The 19,971-nt window shown below is 53.9% G+C and overlaps 2 protein-coding genes across 2 annotated transcripts in view; one reads left to right on the top strand and one right to left on the bottom strand.

Moving 5' to 3' along the window:
• The window catches only part of LOC102439028 (lysine-specific demethylase 2B-like), a 9,920-nt gene extending 4,596 nt beyond the window's left edge, over positions 1-5,324 (bottom strand). Inside the window, exon 1 of the mRNA XM_006094883.1 lies at positions 5,273-5,324. Within this exon, the coding sequence (XP_006094945.1) occupies positions 5,273-5,324 (52 nt within the window). The remainder of the gene's footprint in view (positions 1-5,272) is intronic.
• PIK3C2B (phosphatidylinositol-4-phosphate 3-kinase catalytic subunit type 2 beta) overlaps positions 5,274-19,971 on the top strand; it is a 46,044-nt gene continuing 31,346 nt past the window's right edge. Inside the window, exons 1-10 of the mRNA XM_014460902.2 lie at positions 5,274-6,252; positions 10,274-10,374; positions 10,868-11,022; positions 11,297-11,417; positions 14,904-15,015; positions 15,138-15,217; positions 15,560-15,623; positions 16,971-17,117; positions 17,707-17,740; positions 18,867-19,062. Of these exons, the coding sequence (XP_014316388.1) occupies positions 5,323-6,252; positions 10,274-10,374; positions 10,868-11,022; positions 11,297-11,417; positions 14,904-15,015; positions 15,138-15,217; positions 15,560-15,623; positions 16,971-17,117; positions 17,707-17,740; positions 18,867-19,062 (1,940 nt within the window). The 5' untranslated portion in view covers positions 5,274-5,322. The remainder of the gene's footprint in view (positions 6,253-10,273; positions 10,375-10,867; positions 11,023-11,296; positions 11,418-14,903; positions 15,016-15,137; positions 15,218-15,559; positions 15,624-16,970; positions 17,118-17,706; positions 17,741-18,866; positions 19,063-19,971) is intronic.

Genomic DNA, 19,971 nt, shown 5'->3' with positions numbered 1-19,971 from the left:
GACACTGGTATTGGGAGGGGTGGGGTGAAGAAAAGGAAGAGGTGTTTACTAGCTATATGGCAAAGGGTGGGGCTGTAGGGAATGTGGGTTGAGGGGGATTTTCTGGAGAAAACATCAATGGGGAGAGCTCTGGAGAATTTAATAGCTCGTGGGTGAAGAAAATACTACTTAATATTAGTAAATTGTTCGTGCTAGCTGACTTGTTGCTTGAAAGCACAAAAGTTCATTGGAAACTTTCTAAAGCACTTAGAACTCTCAGCGCAGAGGAAAAAGCAAAATGGTTTTGCATCGCTGCAAGGTGGGGAGGGCTGAAAAGCTGCGTGTCAGTCACTTGAAGGATGGGTGTCAAAACCTCGAAGCAGCAGGGTATTAACATCCTCCACTGCTCTGCAAGTGCCTTACGTGGCTTATCTGAAGCTGGGAAGGTGAGTCTTAGAAAAGACTTTAAATGCTCGAATTGTGGGCTTTTAAAGTATTTAAATTTGGAAAAAAGAAAATGGAGATTTTGGTGTACACTTGAGATTAGATGTATGCTTTGGGGGTTATTCTGGATTTGTAACTCATTTTTTGGTCACAGATTTTGTGCTTGAAAATTCTGAGCAAAGTGAAAAATGATTTCTAAAGGAATTTTGTATGTTAACATTGTGCATTATAAACAAATCGCTTGTCTTTTGTGGTCAGTATTAACAAACGTTTTTGCTTACTATTATCTTTACATGGTCATTGTAACAAGGAGGACCAAATAACCTTTTGTGGTCACTGTAAAATGACTGTACTATTTGGTAACAAACAGTTACCAAGGTTAGAGCGTATAATCTATCATATCTTCAGTTTGAAAAAAAAAAAAAAGAGTACATGAGTCATGGCTGGTGTGCTCAGTGGTTAGAGTGTCAGCCCACACACCCAAAGGTTGCGGGTTCGATTCCCAGTCAAGGGCACATATCTGGACGTGTGGGAGGCAACCAATCAATGTGTCTCTCTCACTTTGATGTTTCTGTCTCCTCCCCCCGCCATCTCCCTTCCTCCCACTCTCTAAAAATCAATGGGAAAAATATCCTTGGTGAGATTAAAAAAAAAAGGAGTAAATGAGAGGGAAGAATTGGCAAATTGGTCGGGAAGGGAAGGAAGAACACAGGGTATCCGCTGGAGGTTTTGTTTTATTTTTTCTTCCCTTTTAAAGCTAGACGAAGCTTGGTTGGACATGGTTACATGCTGAAGAGAGACCCAGCTGAGGAGAAGAGATGATACACGAGAGGGAGGAGAAATTTGTGGAGCATCATCCTGATGGAGATCCAGTGGCGGGGGGATGGGAGCACAAGAGGGTTGTCCCTCAGCGTCCCCTGAGACCAGGGCGAGCAAGTGAGGCTGATGCAAGTGTGGATGTTGAGTGGGAGAGAGGTGGGAGGTGGAGATTCTTTCCAATGGTCTCCGTTTTCTTCACAATGGTGCCTGGCTAAGGCAACTCTTTTTTTTTTTTTTAAATTTTTATTCCTTGATTTTGAGAGAGAGAGAGAAAAACATCGATTTGTTGTTCCACTTATTTATGTATTCATTGTTTGATTCTTTAAATTTTTAAAATTTTATTTGATTTCAGAGAGGAAGGGAGAGGGAGTGAGAAATAGAAACATCAATGATGAGAGAGAATCATGGATTGGCTGCCTCCTGCACGTCCCACAGTGGGGATCAGGCCCTGACCGGGAATCGAACCATGATCTCCTGGTTCATAGGTTGACGCTCAACCACTGAGCCACGCCGGCCAGGCACATTGGTAGATTTTTGTATGGGCCCTGACTGGAGATCGAACCCACAACCTTGGCATATCAGGATGCTGCTCTAACCAACTGAACTACCTAGCCAGGGCCGGCAACTCTTAGTATTCTGCTGCCCCAGTTCAGTCAGGATTGGAAGGCGTAAACGCCGTCTGACTCTGATGTTCTTCTGGTGTCTCCTCTCTAAAGCACGAGACCTCCTTTTCCTGGAACTAGTTTTCCAGCTCTGGGCAGCTAAGTGCTGGGTTTCTGCAGCTGGTCATCTAATTCCTTTGAATTTCAAATAGAAAGACTGCCTCTTACCCTCTTTAGATAAAAAGTAATCTATAAGGCACTGGCTGGTGTGGCTCCGTTTGGTTGGGCATCGTCCCATATGCTGAAGGGTCATTGGTTCGATTCTCGGCCCAGGGAACATGCCCAGGTTTCAGGCTCGATTGGTTGGGGTGCATGTGAGAAGCGGCCAGTTTCTCTCTCACCTCTTTCTCCCTCTTCCTCCTCTCTCTCTAAAAATCAATGAAAACAAATTGATAAAAGAATAATCTGTAAGAAGCTTTTGAAGGGTGGAGAAGCTCAGCAGGCAGAGAAGTGAGCAGAGCACTCCGTGTGCCTGAGGCTGGGCTTGGACTAATTCGTCTTGGGGAAACTACTTCCTAAAATTTGCTGAGCCAGCCCTGGCCCTACAGGGTTCTGTGCCTGTGCCTGGCAGACACAAAGGGTCCTAGGGGGGAGTGGGGAACCTCGGGTTAAGGGATACCCTTGTCCTAACTCATTTTGCTTTCTTTTTTGTTTGTTTGCTAACTCATTTTTGGATCTTGCCACCCAAGAATCTAACTGAACCCTTTTTCCTGTTGATGTTTTCCACTTTCTAATCCAGAGGAAGAACATGCTTCATATATTATCTGCTGGATAAAGCAGTACAACAGAATGTACAATTTTTGATAATTTTATGCAGTTGCGAACTTCTTAGCTGCTGGTGCTAAAGGTCAGATGTAGCTACTTCACACTTACTTCCCACAAGCTCATCCCTAACACACACACAGCAGGTTCTTGAATAACAGTGTTTTGTTATGACATGGATGAAAAAAATAAAATTGATTCCCGGCCGGGGCCGCTGTCTGTGCGGAGTTTGCGTGCTCTCCCCGTGGCTGCGTGGGTTTCTTGAGTTCACCAGTTTCCTCCCACATCCCACGATGTGACCGTTAGATGAACTGGGGTGTCTACACTGTTCCACTCTGAGTGGGTGTGGGTGTGGGTGTGGGTGGCCTTTCGCCCTGAACTACTGGGACAGGCTCCAGTCACCCATGACCCTGAACTGGAATAAGTGAGTTGGAAAATAATTAGCTCACTGTTTTCATTTATCTTTCTTAAATGTATGGATAGCTTACATTAACTTCAATGTTTAATATTAGAAATGTTTTGGGTCTTTATTTTGAAGTTTGGTGATGTTTCTGTGACCAGAAATGTGCCCTAGGAACTTAACTCTTTTTTATATCAATTAGCCCGCGGTGACATTGGTTTCATTATATGTTGTTTCGTTGAAAGGTGCAGTTTCCAAGAACCTATAAATAACGTTGAGGATTTTCTGTGCACACATGGACCCGTGATTCTCACCTTCAACTATAGACTAGAATCGCCTGGGGAATTTTTAAAAACACCACTGCCTGGCTGGCCGGCCAGCGTGGCTCAGTGGTTAAACGTCAACCTATGAACCAAGGAGGTCACGGTTCGATTCCCGGTCAGGGCACATGCCTGGGTTGCAGGCTCAGTCCCCAGTGTGGGGTGTGCAGGAGGCAGCCGATCGATGATTCTTTCTCATCGTTGATGTTTCTATCTCTCTCTCCCTCTCCCTTCCTCTCTGAAATCAATAAAAAAAATTTTTTTTGAAAAAAACACACCACTGCCCTACTACAGGCCAATTACATGAGACTGTCTCGGGAGAACATGGGTGTCGGGACCGTACTTTTAGAAAGCTCCCCCAGCGTCTCTAATGTGCAGCCGGGGTTGAGAACCGCTGAGCCGGGCTAACCTTTCATTGCCACCATTTGCTCCGTGTCTTCTCCATGTCATGGCTTCTGGAGGAAAGGATGCCAACCCTGGGGTAGCTGTGGGGGCTGCTTGCAGCTGGAGGCAGCTGGCCGGGGGTCCTGCCCCTCTGCCTGGTTTCCTGAGGGCCTAGGAGGGGTCAATATTTTGGCACAACTGTATCCCATCAGGCTCCTGGGCCTCACCCTCTGGAAAGCTTTATTTAGGTGCTCATATTGGCGTATTTGGGGAGAATCCTTGTGCAATCTGAGTAATCATAGATGTGTTTCATAACGCTCTATTGTACTTTTTAAAAAATATATAAATTTTTATTGATTTCAGAGAGGAAGGGAGAGGGAGAGAGAGAGATAAAAACATCAATGCTGAGAGAAAATCATTGACTGGCTGCTTCCTGCACGCCCCCCACTGGGGACTGAGCCTGCAACCTGGGCATGTGTCCTGACTGGGAATCGAACCGTGACCTCCTTGTTTCATAGGTTGACGCTCAACCACCGAGCCACGCCGGCTGGGCTGTACTTTTCATTTATAGCTTTATTGGGGTATAATTGACATACAATAAACTGCACATACTTGAAACATACAATTTGAGAAGTCTTGACATAATGGGAAACCATTACACAGTCTAGATAGTGAGCCTCGTCACCATCCCCCAAAGTTCCCTCTGCTGCTTCCCACCCCTTCCCAGGGAGTCACTGATCTGCTCTCTGTCACTGTACGTTAACTTCATTTTCAGAATTTTATCTAAGTGGGATTCAAATACTCATACTCTGTTGTCTGGCTTGTTGTACTCACTGTGGTTATTATGAGACTTGTCCGTGATATTGCATGTGTCAATAATTCTTTCCTTTTTATTGCTGAGTAATGTCAATTCTGTGGACACATCACATTTTTTTAATCCATTCAGCTGTCGGTGGACATTTGGGTTGTTTCTGGTTTTTAGATATTACACATAAAGCCGCTATGAGTATTCACATATAAATCTTCGTGTGGACGTGTGCTTTCATTTATTTGCGTAAGTAACTTTGATAGCTGAGTCATGTGGTAGGTGGATGGGGTTATCTTTTCAGGAAGTTGCCTGTGTTCTAAAGTGGTTAAACCATTTCACCTTCCCAGCAGCAGCATCTGAGAGCTGTCCCCTCTGAACTGTTTGAAGAGCCCTTATTTCTGTCTTCTCCAACTGGTTGATGCCTCCTCCTATCCTCTGGGTACGTGTGAGAGAGATAAGGATGGGAGTTAGGGGCCGGAGGTTATAGATGAATGGAAGGGTGAATGGCTGTAATAGATAAAGTTGTCTTGGTATCTGTTTTCCCCTCCATCTTTCTGTCGTAGGCAATTAAGAAACAGGTAGATGTCACCTAAGTCAGATTATGAATGCATCTCTTTTTGTGACTGCATGATTGATATTTTTACCCCTCACCTGCAGGTGCCCAGACACCATGCTGCAACCCTGCAGGCCTGACCTTGGCAGGAAGTAGAAGCCCTCCTTGTCTCCTCCGTCCCCATCCTCACCATGTCGTCGACTCCGGGCAATGGGAAACACTGGGAGTCCCTGGAGTCCGTGGGTATCAGCCGCAAAGAGCTGGCCATGGCCGAAGCCCTGCAGATGGAGTATGATGCTCTCTCCCGGCTCCGGCATGACAAGGAGGAAAACAGAACCAAGCAGAACACAGACCCCTCTCTCATCGACTGGGAGGAGCCCGCGCTGGACTTCTACAACAAGCCGGCAGGCAGACAGAAGGACCTCAAGCTCTTACGCGGTCTCTCTGGCTCGGATCCTACCCTCAATTACAACTCACTCTCCCCACAGGAAGGGCTGCCCAACCACTCTACCTCCCAGGGCTCCCAGCCTGGCCCAGATCCCTGGCCCAAAGGCTCCCTGGCTGGAGACTATCTTTACATATTTGATGGTTCAGATGGGGGACTCTCTTTGTCCCCAAGACCGGGGGACACAGATGGCTCTTCTAAGAAACTGTCCCCGCCTCCTCTGCCTCCTCGAGTCTCTATCTGGGACACCCCTCCCCTACCTCCCAGGAAGAGGGCCCCGTCTTCCTCCAAGATCTCCCAGCCCAATGACATCAACACTTTTTCTTTGGTCGAACAGCCTCCAGGCAAGTTGCTGGGGCATCAGATCTTAGAAGACGCGGAGCCAAGAAGTGGGGGGACAGGGCGCCGACTGGGGCCTGTGGACTACGATGGTATCAATGATGCGATCACACGGCTCAACTTGAAGTCAACCTACGATGCAGAGATGGTGCGGGATGCCACCAGGGGCTGGAAGGAGGGCCGGGGGCCCTTGGACTTCGGCAAGGACATCCCTGGAAAACCCGTGGCCCGGAGTAAGACCATGCCCCCGCAGGTGCCCCCCCGCACCTATGTCTCTCGCTGTGCCAATCGGAAAAATGCGACGCCTGGCAAGAACCACCGGATTTCTGCTGCCTCGGTGAGGACCTTGTGTTTCTTTTGTCCTTTTCTCATGTTGTTCGGAAACAGAAGAGTCTCCCTTTTTTCTTGGCTTTCCAGATCGGCTACTTACTCATCCCTTTAGTCCTCTCCGCCCTCGGCTTCTGTCATCGGGCCCCTGGGTCCTGGTGGGGAGAGGAAACGGGGCACCTGAGACATGGCTCGTCCCCAGGGCTGAGCTTTGTGTACCTTGTGTATCTCCTGGGAGCAGGCGTTTCAGAATCCCAGTGTCCAGTGTGTGCCTGCGGTTCGATGTGAGGACAGAGCCGGGGTTATGGGACTCGTCGTTGGTCCCAGTGGCCTTGTGGACTGGAGCCAGTAGCTTCTGCTTTTTGTTCTGCGCGGTGATGAGGCTCAGGCCTCATATTCACCATCGTTTGTGCTCACTGAACACCAGACCCTGGTCCAGACCCCGCAGCAGCCCCGCCTGATGGTCTAAGGCCGTGGTCGGCAAACTGCGGCTCGCGAGCCACATGCGGCTCTCTGGCCCCTTGAGTGTGGCTCTTCCTAAGCCTCAGGAGTACCCTAATTAAGTTAATAACAATGAACCTACCTATATAGTTTAAGTTTAAAAAATGTGGCTCTCAAAAGAAATTTCAATCGTTGTACTGTTGATATTTGGCTCTGTTGACTAATGAGTTTGCCGACCACTGATCTAAGGCACCCAGCTCTGGTGTCTCTCATTCCAAAGCTGGCTTGTTCTCGCTCTCTGTCTCTTCTCTGTGTCTTCTTCTCTGTGTGTGTCTCTCTCTCTGTCTCTCCCACTGTATCTTTCTCTTGGTTGTTTCTGTCTCTCTCTCTGTCTCCCTCTTCCCTCCGACTCTCTCTGACTGTCTCTCTCTTTCCTTCTGTCTTTCTCTGTCTCTTTTTCTCTTTCATTTTCTCTTCTCTCTTTCTCTCTCTTTTCCTGTGTCTACCTCCCTGTTCTCTTTCTCCCTGTCTTTCTCTCTGTGTCTCTTTTATTATGGAGAAATATACATAATATTACATTTACTGTCTTAACGAATGCTAAGGATACAGTGCAGTAGCATGAAATACATTCACATTGTTCTGCGACCATCACCACCAGTCATCTCTGTTCACATTGAAAATATTTAGAAAAAATATGTGGGATGACAATAATACTTTTACTTGTATCCAAACATAATATGAAATAGCAAAGCCACAGGTGGGTCCAGGAGAGCTCTGAGGATCTTCTGGTCTCGAGAAGTGCCAGCAGCATCCCCAGGGGTGGGCATTGAAGGCTGCTCTGTGCTTCCCCCGGGGGCCCTGGCAGCCCTGGCCCGAGAAGGGGTCAGGAGGCACCCTGGCGGCGACACCTCCTGTGGGAAGAGCGAGTATTTACCTCATTCCACCCCTGTTTCCTCCTTGCACATTGTCTAAAGGAGCTGGGGCTTTCCCACCTGGGTCCTGGCCACAGGGACTCTGCACAGCTCGGGACCAGCCACGTGCCCCCTCCTCCCCGTGCCCCCTCCTCCCCGTGCCCCCTCCTCCCCGTGCCCCCTCCTCCCCGTGCTTCTGCTGGGAGAGACACCGACGTAGCATCAGCTCCCGGGACAAGTCACAGCCGGAGGAGCTCCGGGCTTTTTAAAGGCCCTGCTCCGAGAGGTGGGGCTGCCCCGCTATTTATAGGGACACGGAATCCTGTTCCCAGTTCCGAGTTCCTCTCACAGAGTGGGGCCTGCTCGCCCGGTCCAGCCACCCTGGTAGGTGGTCACCGCTGTCGCTCCCTGTCCGGCTCCCTCGCCCCGTCCAGTCCCCCGCTTGTCTTCAGAGTTTGGAGGGGGAGCTGGTCCGAGCCTTGAGGAAGCGAGGGCCACGCACAAAGCCCTGCCCATTGTTAGTGGGGAAATGCGGCCTTGGTGTTCACCACCTCAACTCGGTGCAGGGACCCATCCCACCGGGCGGGGGGACCCCTCGGGCCCTCGGCCTGTACCCCCACCCCGCCTTCGCCGGGCTTCCAGCCAGAGGGACCCTCCTTGTCCCAGGCCCGTGGAGCCAGCTCTGGAAATGGTTGGCTCCAAATGCCAGCTTCGTGCCCCCGCTGCCAGCCTCTGCCTGGCAGACGCCCCCAGCCAGCGCCGGGTGATGCCGCCAGGGCCTGCCAGCAGGGTGAACGTAAGTGGCTTTGTTTTCTTACGGAGCCAGGGAATGGCACTGAAAGGGCACGGACATGGCCTCAGTAGCTACTCTGTTCTCTCCCCGTCGCCGCCCCCTCCTCTCTCTCTCTCTATTTCTCTGTCTCTCTGTTGCTGTTTCTCTGTCTCGTCCTGTTGCTCTGTCGCTCTCTCGCCCTTGCTTTTGTGGGTTCATTGCTGACAGTGGTGCTATTGTTTTGACTGGGACACAGGCATGAACTTGGCAGAGCCAGGACCTCACATGCCAGCTGCCCCCACTGCTGCCCTCCCCACCCTGCAACCCCCCTGTTCACCCAGGGGAGCGAGGCTAACAGGAGAGGGTCACTCAGAGGAAACTCTGGATATTCCAATGAGGGGTCAGTGCTGCCGTCTGCCCGCGGGGCCGGAGGACGTGAGCAGAGCTGGAGGGAGGGTGAGAGTTGAGGCATTGCTTGTGTGCAGCCCAGGCTGTGGGCTTCCCGGAAGCAGGTGTTGGCACCGACGGCGGGCGCTGCATCCCAGCTGCAGCTTCGTTCCCTTGGGGTGGCCTCGCCGGGGCTGTGGGCAGGCCTGTCAGGCAGAAACCCGTCACGCACCAGCTCCCCTACTTCCTCCTGCTCCAGGCTGGGCGGCAGGCCCACGGGGGCGGGCGGGGGGTGGGTGCGGGGAGGGCCTCCTTGTGGGTGAGCAAAAGCAGTGCCGTGACTACAGGGGTCGGTGTGAGGCCTTGTCTGAGAAAATTCCCACCACCACACACGCCCTTGGACAGGAAGTGGGGCTCAGGCAGGTTCCCTGACGTTGCAGCTAATCAGAACCAGAAGGCTCGGGAGCCGGGAGGAGCTCAACCTTCTCCCAGGCCCTCTCCCAACCTGAAAGCTGCTCGGACTCTTTCTTCCTCCAAGTGCTGGCCCAGAAGCCACGTGTGTCTGTCCTCGTCCCCAGCTCAGGACTCTCGGTCTCTCTCTACTTTGGGTCCCTGGGACTTGCTGTGGGTGTGGAGGCTTTGGCCCAGGGCCCAGCTCCCCTGAGGACTGTTTGGGCAGCCCACTCCCCCTGCTGATTAGGACCCGCCCTCGTGGGAAAGAGATTGGGCCTCCCTCATGCCCAGGCTTCCGGCCTTAGTCAAAGCTTCGAGCTCTCTCTCTCTTTTTCAAAAATATATTTTTATTGATTTCAGAGAGAACGGGAGAGGGAGAGAGAGAGAGATAGAAACATCAGTGATGAGAGAGAGTCATTGATTGTTGTTTTTTAAAAAAATATATCTTTATTGATTTCAGAAAGCAAGGAAGGGGGAGAGAGAGATAGAAACATCAGTGATGAGCCCTGACCGGTTTGGCTCAGTGGATAGAGCATCGGCCTGCGGACTCAAGGGTCCCAGGTTCGATTCCGGTCAAGAGCATGTACCTTGGTTGCAGGTGCATCCCCAGTAGGGGGTGTGTCTCTCATCGGTGTTTCTAACTCTCTATCCCTCTCCCTTCCTCTCTGTAAAAAAATCAATAAAATTTTTTTTTTTTTTTAAAAAGAAACATCAGTGATGAGAGAGAATCACTGATCAGCTGCCTCCTGCACGCCGCCCACTAGGGATGGAGCCCACAACCTGGGCATGTGCCTTGACTATGAATTGAACCGTGACCTCCTGGCTCACAGGTCGATGCCCAACCACCGAGCCACACCAGCTAGGCCAAGTTCTCTTTTTCAACGTGGCTCTTGGTCTCCTAGGATGGCAGATACCTATGCCCCGGCGTTTCCCATGTTTTCTCGTGCCCCTTTCACTGAGCGTTGGATGCCGGGGAAGTCTTCAGAGTTGAGTCGGTTAGGTCCGGGAGCAGTGGGAAGCGGGTGCCTTGAGGGAAAAGGCACTGAGTTGCTGCTCTTCTCTTGAAGGTGGTCTCCCGGCCCCACGCCGTCGCCAATGGCCATGAGTTGTTTGAGGTGTCAGAGGAGAGAGATGAGGAAGTTGCTGCGTTTTGCCACATGCTGGATGTGTAAGAGCTAAAGAACAAGGGCTGTGGAGGGTTGTGGGGGCTGGGGAGGAGGTCACCTTTTTCTAGGAGGAAAGAAGAACCACATGAATAAATCTCAATTCGGAGAGATGGAATGCTTCCTAGCAAAGGCGTTTGTGGGCTCTTTGAAATTGAGGCACCTTAGAAGGTTCACAGGTTTGACAAAACTTTACAAACCCTTCATTGGACAGTCAGATTACCCCAATCGCTTCAGGCTGTAGGAGCAAGTGCCCCGGATGGAGATAAGAGGGTTTTCTAGAACTAAAAGATGAAGTGGTTCGGTGGCACTTAGCATGAGCATGTCACCTTAGAGCGATCCCCCCCCCCATGCCCCCCCCCCCTTATCCTGGACCGCAGACCTGGAGGGCTGGGCTGACTGGGACGGAGGGGCCTGGCCGCGGGGCGGGAGGGTCCCAGCAGGCCTCCTCTCTTCTGAAGGCAGAGCGAGGGTCCTTCTCCCTCTCTCCCTGCACAGCCTCCGATCGGGCTCCGACGTCCAGGACTACTTCCTCACCGGATACGTCTGGAGCGCTGTCAGCCCGAGCCCCGAGCACCTTGGGGATGAGGTCAACCTGAAGGTGACGGTGTTGTGTGACAGCCTGCAGGAGCCACTCACCTTTACCTGCAACTGTAAGTCCGAGGGGAGGAGAGGGGGCCTCCCTGGAGGTGGGGCGGGATCCTTGGGCCTCAGTTCCCACCCCACGGTGTGGCCCAGAGCTGCTTTGGGGGGCTGGCTCTGGGGCCAGCTTGTTAGGTCCAGGGCCACTTCCTCCAGCCCCAAACTGCTCTCTCTGGTCGGTGATGGTGCTGGATCATGCTTAGCCGGGAATGGGGGATCAGGGTGGGTGCTGAGCCCCACCTGCCCCAGCACCCCATCATCGCTGCCCTGCCCCACCCCTCACAGGTTCCTCCACTGTGGACTTGCTCATCTACCAGACCCTGTGCTACACCCGTGATGAACTGCGGGGTGTGGATGTGGGCGACTTTGTGCTGAAGCCCTGTGGGCTGGAGGAGTTCCTGCAGAAGTGAGTGAGCGGAGGGGGGTGCGGAGAGCAGGGTGGGATGCGGCACCTGCCTGTGGGCTGTAGGATTGTCGGGGGGGGGGGTTTCCTCTGGGAGGTACTGGGCCCCAGGCCCGGGCTGGCAGCTGCCCGCAGCCCCACAGGCAGGACTCCGCTCTCCAGGCATTCTCGGCCACGTCGCACTTTCCCGGGAGCTCCCTCTTCCAGCGGGGTTGGCGGCTTCCTGAGCCAAATCTGTGGGAAGAGCTTGGAGCGGGGATTCGGCAAAGTCTAGGTCATACTGCTCAGACTTCTGCATGTGGAGGGAGGCGGGAGGGGCGCCGGAGGGGCTGTGTGGGGTTCCCTCCTGCCCTAGATTATGGGAGGTGCCCTTAGAGCGAGGGGCAGAGGAGGACTGGGCAGAAGTGCCCAGGGGAACCTAAGGGGGAAATCACAGTGGCTGTCTTCCCCCTTCCCCTGCCCGCAAGCCTTCCCCGTGGTATGTGCTGTGGGGAGCCCTGGCCCCAGAGGCTGTCGGCCAGCCTCTCGCCATCAGTACCCTCCCTCGGCCGCAAGCAGCCTCCCTGGGCAGTTGGATGTGGGCCAGCAGCAGCCATTCCCCTGCCCACTGCCTGGGCTCTGGATTCTGGCTGGGGTGGGGGATTGCACCCCTTGGTGGTGCAGCTGGGTGGCAGGCCTGGGGTCAGCCAGATGGCAGCCCATCGGGAAATAGATCCGCTCTCCCCCACTAGCTTCCAGCTGTCTCATGCCCAGGAACGGCCTTGGGAGTGGGTATAGGAGGGGCCTCTACCGTAGGTCTTAGGAGAGCCCACACGTGCCATCGCCCGCTTATACCAGGTGTGGGTGCAAGGGGTCTATGGCTAGAGCAGCTCTCAGCTGCTTGCTTTAACCTGAGGGACGCTGTGGGCCCTTTCTGGCCTCTGTGCCCTCAACTGGGAAAGGAAAGGGGTAGGACCCCAGGCAGCAGACTCCAGGGAACGCTGGATGTTTCCCTGTGTCCTCGATTTCCCCTGGAGGAATGAGAGGGGTCCTAGACTCGGGGTCTCGCCGTAGAGAGCACCGTAGGCAGCCTGCCACTGTCTAAGGCAGTGGTTCTCAACCTTCTGGCCCTTTAAATACAGTTCCTCATGTTGTGACCCAACCATAAAATTATTTTCGTTGCTACTTCATAACTGTAATGTTGCTACTGTTATGAATCGTCATGTAAATATCTGATATGCAGGATGGTCTTAGGCGACCCCTGTGAAAGGGTCGTTCGACCGCCACAGGGGTTGCGTCCCACAGGTTGAGAACCGCTGAGGGAACAGGGCAGAGTAGGTCTTGTCAGTATGGTTGGTTTGGGTCCTGACTTGCACTTACTAGTTGTAAAACCCTGACCCTCAGTTTCTTCTCTAAAATGTAGTGAGGATTGGCCCTCCCCCGTTTGGCTCAGTGGATAGAGCATCAGCCTGTGGACCAAAGGGTCCCGGGTTCGATTCCGGACAAAGGCATGTACCTCGGTTGCAGAAGGCAACCAACCGATGTGTCTCTCTCACATCGATGTTTCTTTCTCCCTGTCTCTCCCCGACCCTTCCACTCTCTCTAAAAATCAATGGAAAAATATCCAGGAGTCCCCCTCCCCCGTCCAGCCTCGTCTCTTCCCTCCCACCAACAGCAAGTCCAGACCCCTGAGCAAGGACAGCTGCCTTGGGTGGGGTGGGAAGTTCCCTCTTGGGGTTCCAGCAGCTGCCACTCCCAAGGAGGCCCTGTGGTTTCCCACTGTTCCTAGTGGGAGGGGGCTGCTGCCAGGGGGAACTGGCGCGTCCAGGATGCAGGCTGCTCTTAGATAAGAGCCCTGAGACAGTCCCCGGGGAGGGCTGGGTTTCCTGCCTCCTCCCCCACCACACCACACTCTTCCTTCCTTCCAGGCACTCCCCCCAGACCTGCCCAGGGCCCAGTCCTAGCTTCTGGCTGCAACTCAGACTTAGCAGCAGCTCAGACTTAGCAGCTTAGGGCCTACACCGGGGGCTTGGCCCCTCAGGACGTGGAGAACCCCCTTAAGTCCTCACTGCACCTGGTGGCCTCCGGCCGGGGCACTCTGGGCTCTGCACGCACCCCTCCCCTTCACGCCTGTCCTCTCCCCTCCATTGCTGGCCTAGACGCCAGCTCTGCTGAGGAAGGAAGTCCCTTTCCGGCTTCTGTTCCTCGGCGGCTGGGGCCCAGCCCGGGCTGCGGTGCTCCTGTAGTGGGACGCCCTGGCCTCGCTTCTGGGTTTCCTTTTGACTGAGGTGTGATTTGGGCGGAGGAAGGGGCCTCCTTCTCTGAGACAGGGGTGGGGGTGGGGTCTCATGGGTTGTCACTTGAGCAAGGGGAATGGCATGCAGGCAGGAGCCACAGTGGAAGGGGAGAGCAGACTTTTATTTACTGATTTGAGAGACAAAGCGAGAAACATTGATTTGTTGTTCCACTTATGCATTCATTGGCTGCTTCTTATATGTGCCCTGACCGGGGATCGAACTCACAACCTTGGCATATCGGACACGCTAACCAACTGAGCTACCTGAGCTACCGGGTCAGGGCAGAAGCAAGCCTTGGATGAGCACTGGGATGATAGGCCTGGAATCTCCTCCCCCCTCTATATATAATAATAATAAAGGTATAATATGCTAATTAGACCGACATCCTCCTGGACATCCTTCTGGACGAAGCTGGGGTTGCAAGGGAAGCCTGGGTCCCGGGTGCCAGAGGGAAGCCGGTGCCAGCAGCCAAGGGAAGGAAGGCCTACTCTTGCATGAATTTCGTGCATCGGGCCTCTAGTATATATTTGTATTTATTTCAGCAAGGAGGGGAGAGGGAGAGAGAGATAGAAACATCAATGATGAGAAAGAATCATTGATTGGCTGCCTCCAGCACACCCCCCACTCGGGATCAAGCCCGCAACCTGGGCATGTGCCCTGACGGGGAATCAAACCGTGACCTCCTGGTTCATATAGACCTGGAATCTTGCTAGGTTTGCTTGGTTGACCTCAGCACCCCAACTGGTAACAGTAGGGTGTGCGAGACCCAGGACCTCAGTCGGGGGACAGTGTCACTCCCTGAGCTCCACACCCAAGCCTGAGCACTGGCTGACTTCCACCCTGTCCCGTGTACCAAAGCCAGGAGCGTGGGGTTTAACCCTGCCCTCTGAGAAGTCCCTTGGTTCCCCCCGCACCAGAAGTTCCGACCTGGAAGGAACCCCTGATAACAATACAGGCAATAAGTACCTGGGAAAGCCAGTGTTTGTACAGACTAAGGGTCCAGTGTAGTAGGTGGCTTTCCTTTAGACAGACCTCTGCTCGTTCCCCAACCTCTGCTGTGACATTGCCAGGAGCCACGGTAGGGGGCACAGCACAAGTACTACCTCTGGGTCGCCTCCCGCCCTCCTGTTTCTCTCTCCCCGGGGCTCAGGTCTACATCACCTTCCCCACTGAGTTCCCGGGATGCTAATGGTCTGTCCCTCTGTCCCTCCAGCAAGCAGGCCCTGGGCAGCCATGAGTACATTCAGCACTGCCGCAAGTTTGACATTGACATTCGGCTACAGTTGATGGAGCAGAAATCCATACGCAGCGACCTGGCCCGGACGGTTTGTGTGGGGGCGGCGGGGTAGCAGAGGGTGACACGGAGCACATTTAGTGGGAGTGGGGTAGGAGCTCGGGGTCGGGGTGCAGGCACCACCCCTCCCTGAACTGGGCACTTGTTACACAGGTGAATGATGACCAGAGCCCCTCCACTTTGAACTACCTCGTCCATCTGCAAGAGAGGCCTGTCAAACAGACCATCAGCAGGTGAGAGTGGTGCCCTCTGGGGTTTGGGCCCAGCAGGAGCTCTGAGGGGAGCCCAGCAGATACCCTTGCCTGCCTTAGGGGGAGGGCCCCCACTCCAGCTGTTACATCTCTGCCCTGTAGTACTTGGCCATCATGCCCCGGGTGAGCGGTGGCGAAGTACAGAGGACTGGCCGTCCTTGAGTCTTCATGGGACGCATGGAAGGGGTGGGAACGCCTGTAAACCAGTCAGATTCCCGAGCTGTGGGAAAGGAGGGAGAGAATGGGTTGCCCAGTACATGGCAGGGGCGAGGGGGGTGCGGTCCTGACTTCTCCTACGACTTTTCCCTGCCCCCAACTTCCTAGGCAGGCCCTGAGTCTTCTGTTTGACACTTACCACAACGAGGCGGATGCCTTCCTGCTGGCTGACGTGAGTACAGATCCTGGGGTGGCCCTGCTGCCCAGAGCTTCGCCCCACCTCTCCCCCCGTCCTCCTGGGACCAGCCAGCCCTAGAAGGGATCTGGCATAGACACTGCAAGTCTGTCAGGAGAGCACTTCTTTTCATTCCCTGGCTCACGGGCAAACCAACAAGACTGCTGGCTGTTGGGTGGCTGGAGAGTGTGTGTGGAGAGGGGTTCTGCTCCTTGTAGAAGTGGGTCAGGAACCGTGTCCCCGATCCCTGCCCCTGGAGTGGGGCGTCTCCAAAGCTAAGGGACGTGGAGTGGGCACCCAGCCGCTGCCCTTGAATGTGCATCGGAGCGTGTCCCGGAGGAAGGAATGCCCAGGGACCTCTGATTGGAGAAGTTCTGAGGCTCTGGTGTCACAGGTGGAAAACCGGGAGGAGGTGGAGGGTCCCGGAGGCAGGGAGGGGCCAGGGCGCTCCTTACCTGGATTCACAGGGGTTTGAAGCCTCAAAACCATGATCATAAACACTTGTCCCAAATGTCCTGAAGCTAACGGAAATCAGATAGGCATCTGCAAAACAGTCCTTGTCTCATGATTCAGTCAGCAGTGGTCATGGACTCGTCCCTCGTGGGGAGTCCAGCACTGTACCCCGTTCAGACCTCTCCCCCATGCCAGAACCCCTTCTCCAGCGGCCTCTGCTTGCTCACTTCCTGTGATGAGGGGGTAGTTCTCGGAGCCCCTTTTCTGCACTGGTCCGGCCCCATGGTACTGCTCTGGAATAGTAACATGAAACTATTAGTAGACAGAATGGGATGGTGGTGAGTTAGTTAAGCAAGGGCCCTGGGAGAGGAATAGAGAGGGGACTGGCCAGGGAAGGCTTTGGGAGAGGGTTGGATTTCAGCTGGTCCATGATTTGAATGGATACAGTCATCAGGGCAGGACAGGAAGGAATTCCAAATGAGAAAACTGCAGGAGCTGAAGCGCAGGGCGGAGGGGTGGGGAGGGGGAAGGGAGTGAGAGGGTGTGGCTGGCACTCTGTGATACTGAGATGAGGTCAGTCTAGCTAGGTGGTCAGATGAGAAATAAGACCGTGGGCAAGTGGTGCCTCCGTGTGGTCTCGGTGGCCCCTTCCTGTTCCCTATGGACGCCTCCGAGGGAGCCCCGTGTGTCTGTATGGTACAAGGAGGCTGTAGCTGGGAGTAAGAGGAGGCTCAGGGACATGGCTGAGAGAACTGGGGAACATGGCTCATTTCATTCGCCGATGCTGGATGTTTGAAAACAAGGCACGGATTCCGCTATTACTCCTGCGGGTCATGAGCCCACACTCCTCCCAGCCGGAGCCTGGCAGCCTCACTGTCCCTCCCCTCACAGGGGGACTTCCCGCTGAAGGCTGACCGGGTGGTCCAGTCCGTCAAGGCCATCTGCAACGCCCTGGCTGCCGTGGAGACCCCCGAGATCACCAGTGCCCTCAACCAGCTGCCCCCCTGCCCCTCCCGCCTGCAGCCTAAAATTCAGAAGGTAATGGGCCCAGAACGTGAGCATGGGGAAGGAGGAGAGGGATACTCACAGGCAACCGGGTAATTAGCTGTCTAGCTACTGAAAGGCTCTTCTCTCCATCTTTTATGTTTGAATAGTTTAGCCAGAAGAGTTCTGGGAAGTGGGTCCCAAATGTGTCCCCTCTTACGGAGGTTGAGGGTGGGCTTGGGTCTGCCCCCTGGGACTGATTGCGGGAGCCCAGACCAGCACGGGCTTTCCTCACCACCACCGAGGCATTGCCTGGCAGTTTGCAGGCCATCAGGGTGCAAACCCAAACGTCCCCGAGCCAGGGGCTCCGGGGCTCCACAGCCTGATAGGCACCGGGCCAGTGGTGCAGTGGCCCGAGGGCTAGAGTGCCTCATCTGGTGGACACGATGACTTTATCCCTGGTCCGGCTCACTCTGTCCATTACATGGATCTGGGACAGACCATGACCTTGTCTTCCCTGGGAAATTCTGCTCCAACGTCAGTCCTGTCGGGTCCAGATGAGCCAGCTGTGAAAAGCCCTTCTGCCAGCCGTGCCGGCAAAGGCTGTGGCCCTGAAGCCCCTCCCTCTCCTTTTCCCCAACAGGACCCCACTGTCTTGGCTGCCAGGGAAAACCGAGGTAAGAGAGCTGCTCTGTCTGTGTCCAGGAGGGGCAGGTAAACACTGCAGACTCTGCCCGATTCCTTCTTCTCCCCGCCGCCCCCCACCCCACCCCCCGCAACTGCAGGGTCCAGGTCTACGTGTGTGTGTGTGTGTGTGTGTGTGTGTGTGTGTGTTCCTGCATGACGCATGCACACAGCTGGAGACCACCAATGTTTCTTTCCACAAATGTGTCCTCATCATTTTTACTAGTTGTTCCTGTGGTCTCCCTGGGAGATGGTGATGAGGTGGTGTGAGTGTGAGAGTGGGAGGGGCAGTCGTGCAGTTACCCTGGGCTCCAAAGGGAAACGCTCCCTTGAGGAGGTTGTAATTATTCTCTGAGTGTCCCATAACCCGTTTCTGAGTTAGGATGAGCCTGGGGAGAAGGAGGTAAAGAATTTTTCACGAGCCCTAGCTGGCTTGGCTCAGTGGATAGAGCGTCGGCCTGTGGACTGAAGGGTCACGGGTTCAATTCCGGTCAAGGGCATATGCCTGGGTTGCGGGCTTGGTTCCCAGTTGGGAGGCAGCCAATCAATGATTCTCTCTCATCATTGATGTTTCTCTCTCTCTCTCTCCTTCTCCTTTCCTCTCTGAAATCAATAAAATATATATTTTTAAAAAAGAATTTTTCACTAAGATTCCGCCTTGTGTCTTTCAAGCAGAACTTTGCCCTACAAAGCCCATATTTTGGGATTTTTGGTCCGTGATTCCCAGTCTTTTGGGTTTTATGGACCAATAAAATGTGCCCAAAAATATTATTTTGAGGACCAACATAGGAATTGCCATCTTCTATTTTGCCAAGCAATGACTTTTTAAAAGTAACTGACCATTATGATTCCCGCTATTTCCTAAAAGGACATTTCACATTAAATAAGTTGCAATATGTAAAGTAAGGAGAATGTTTACATTTCCTATCTGTCATTTTCGGAGAAGCTTATGGCATGTTCCTGCTTTCTTCTCATTTCACCGCCGACAGGGTCACAGCTGTTAGAAAAGCAACGGGCATTTGGGGACTATTTCCTGGGGTTTTCCATCACAGCCAGCACAGGGGCAACCGTGGGGCCGGCAGAGGCCTCACCACCTCCCTTCTGACCCCTTCCTTTCAGAGAAGGTCATGGAGGCCCTGACCGCGGCCATCCTGGACCTGGTGGAGCTGTACTGCAACACGTTCAACGCAGACTTCCAGACGGCAGTGCACGGCAGCCACCGGCACGACCTGGTCCAGGAGGCCTGCCACTTCTCCGGGCCGCTGGCCTTCACGGTTTATGCCACCCACCGCATCCCCATCACCTGGGCTGCCAGGTGAGCCGGGCTGATGGCCTGGAGGGAGGAGCAGAGTTTGGCTTTCAGACGGCTTCTCCCACTGCCCTACGTTTATAGTCTTTGGCAGCGGTTCTCAACCTTCCTAATGCCGCGACCCTTTCATACAGTTCCTCATGTTGTGGTGACCCCCAATTTCATTGTTACAAATTGAACATAATGAAAGCATAGTGATTAATCACAAAAACAATATGTAATTATAGATGTGTTTTCCAATGGTCTTAGGCGACCCCTGTGAAAGGGTCGTTCGACCCCCAAAGGGGTCGCGACCCCCGGGTTGAGAACCGCTGGTCTATGGCATCATGGTGCGCGGCTGAGAGAGAGCAGCAAGTGCCTGAGGGGACATGGGCTGGGACATCCTAGAGGAGAGAAAAGGTCTCCTAGGAAATGTTGCGTTGGGCAGATCTGCCCTTGCCTCTCAGTGCTGGCTTGGGGCTGGCTGCATCGGCATCCCTGCCCCCTCCCATCCAAGGCCAGCTGATGGAGACTCGGTGACAGATGGCCGCTTCCCAGAGCCAGTGCATGCCCCTGGGCCAATGACTGCGCTCCCCTGCAGATGCACCGGGGGGGAGGGGCGGGGAGCGGGCGATGACCCTTTGTCTGTGGGTGTGGAGAGGCGCCTTCAGTTGGTAAATCCTCAGCTCCTCGGCAGGGTCCCCAGCATCCAAGGCCTGGGGGAAATAGGCATTCGGCTCCTCCCCCCTGCCTGCCCCTCCCTCCCCTTCTCTCTTTGTTCCTCACTTAATGTATTCCTTTAGGCGACTGACAGAGAACAAAGGAGGCGGCCTGGGAAACCGGGGCCTTCTCTGACCTCCTCTGTCAGGCACCTGTCATGAGCCACAGGACCCCCATGTGCTGCATTCAGTGGGCAGATGTCGTTTCCATCCCCCA

Source organism: Myotis lucifugus, unplaced genomic scaffold, assembly GCF_000147115.1.
Source record: "Myotis lucifugus unplaced genomic scaffold, Myoluc2.0 scaffold_145, whole genome shotgun sequence".
Taxonomy (NCBI): Eukaryota; Metazoa; Chordata; class Mammalia; order Chiroptera; family Vespertilionidae; genus Myotis; species Myotis lucifugus.
This window is presented reverse-complemented; position numbering and strand designations above follow the sequence as displayed.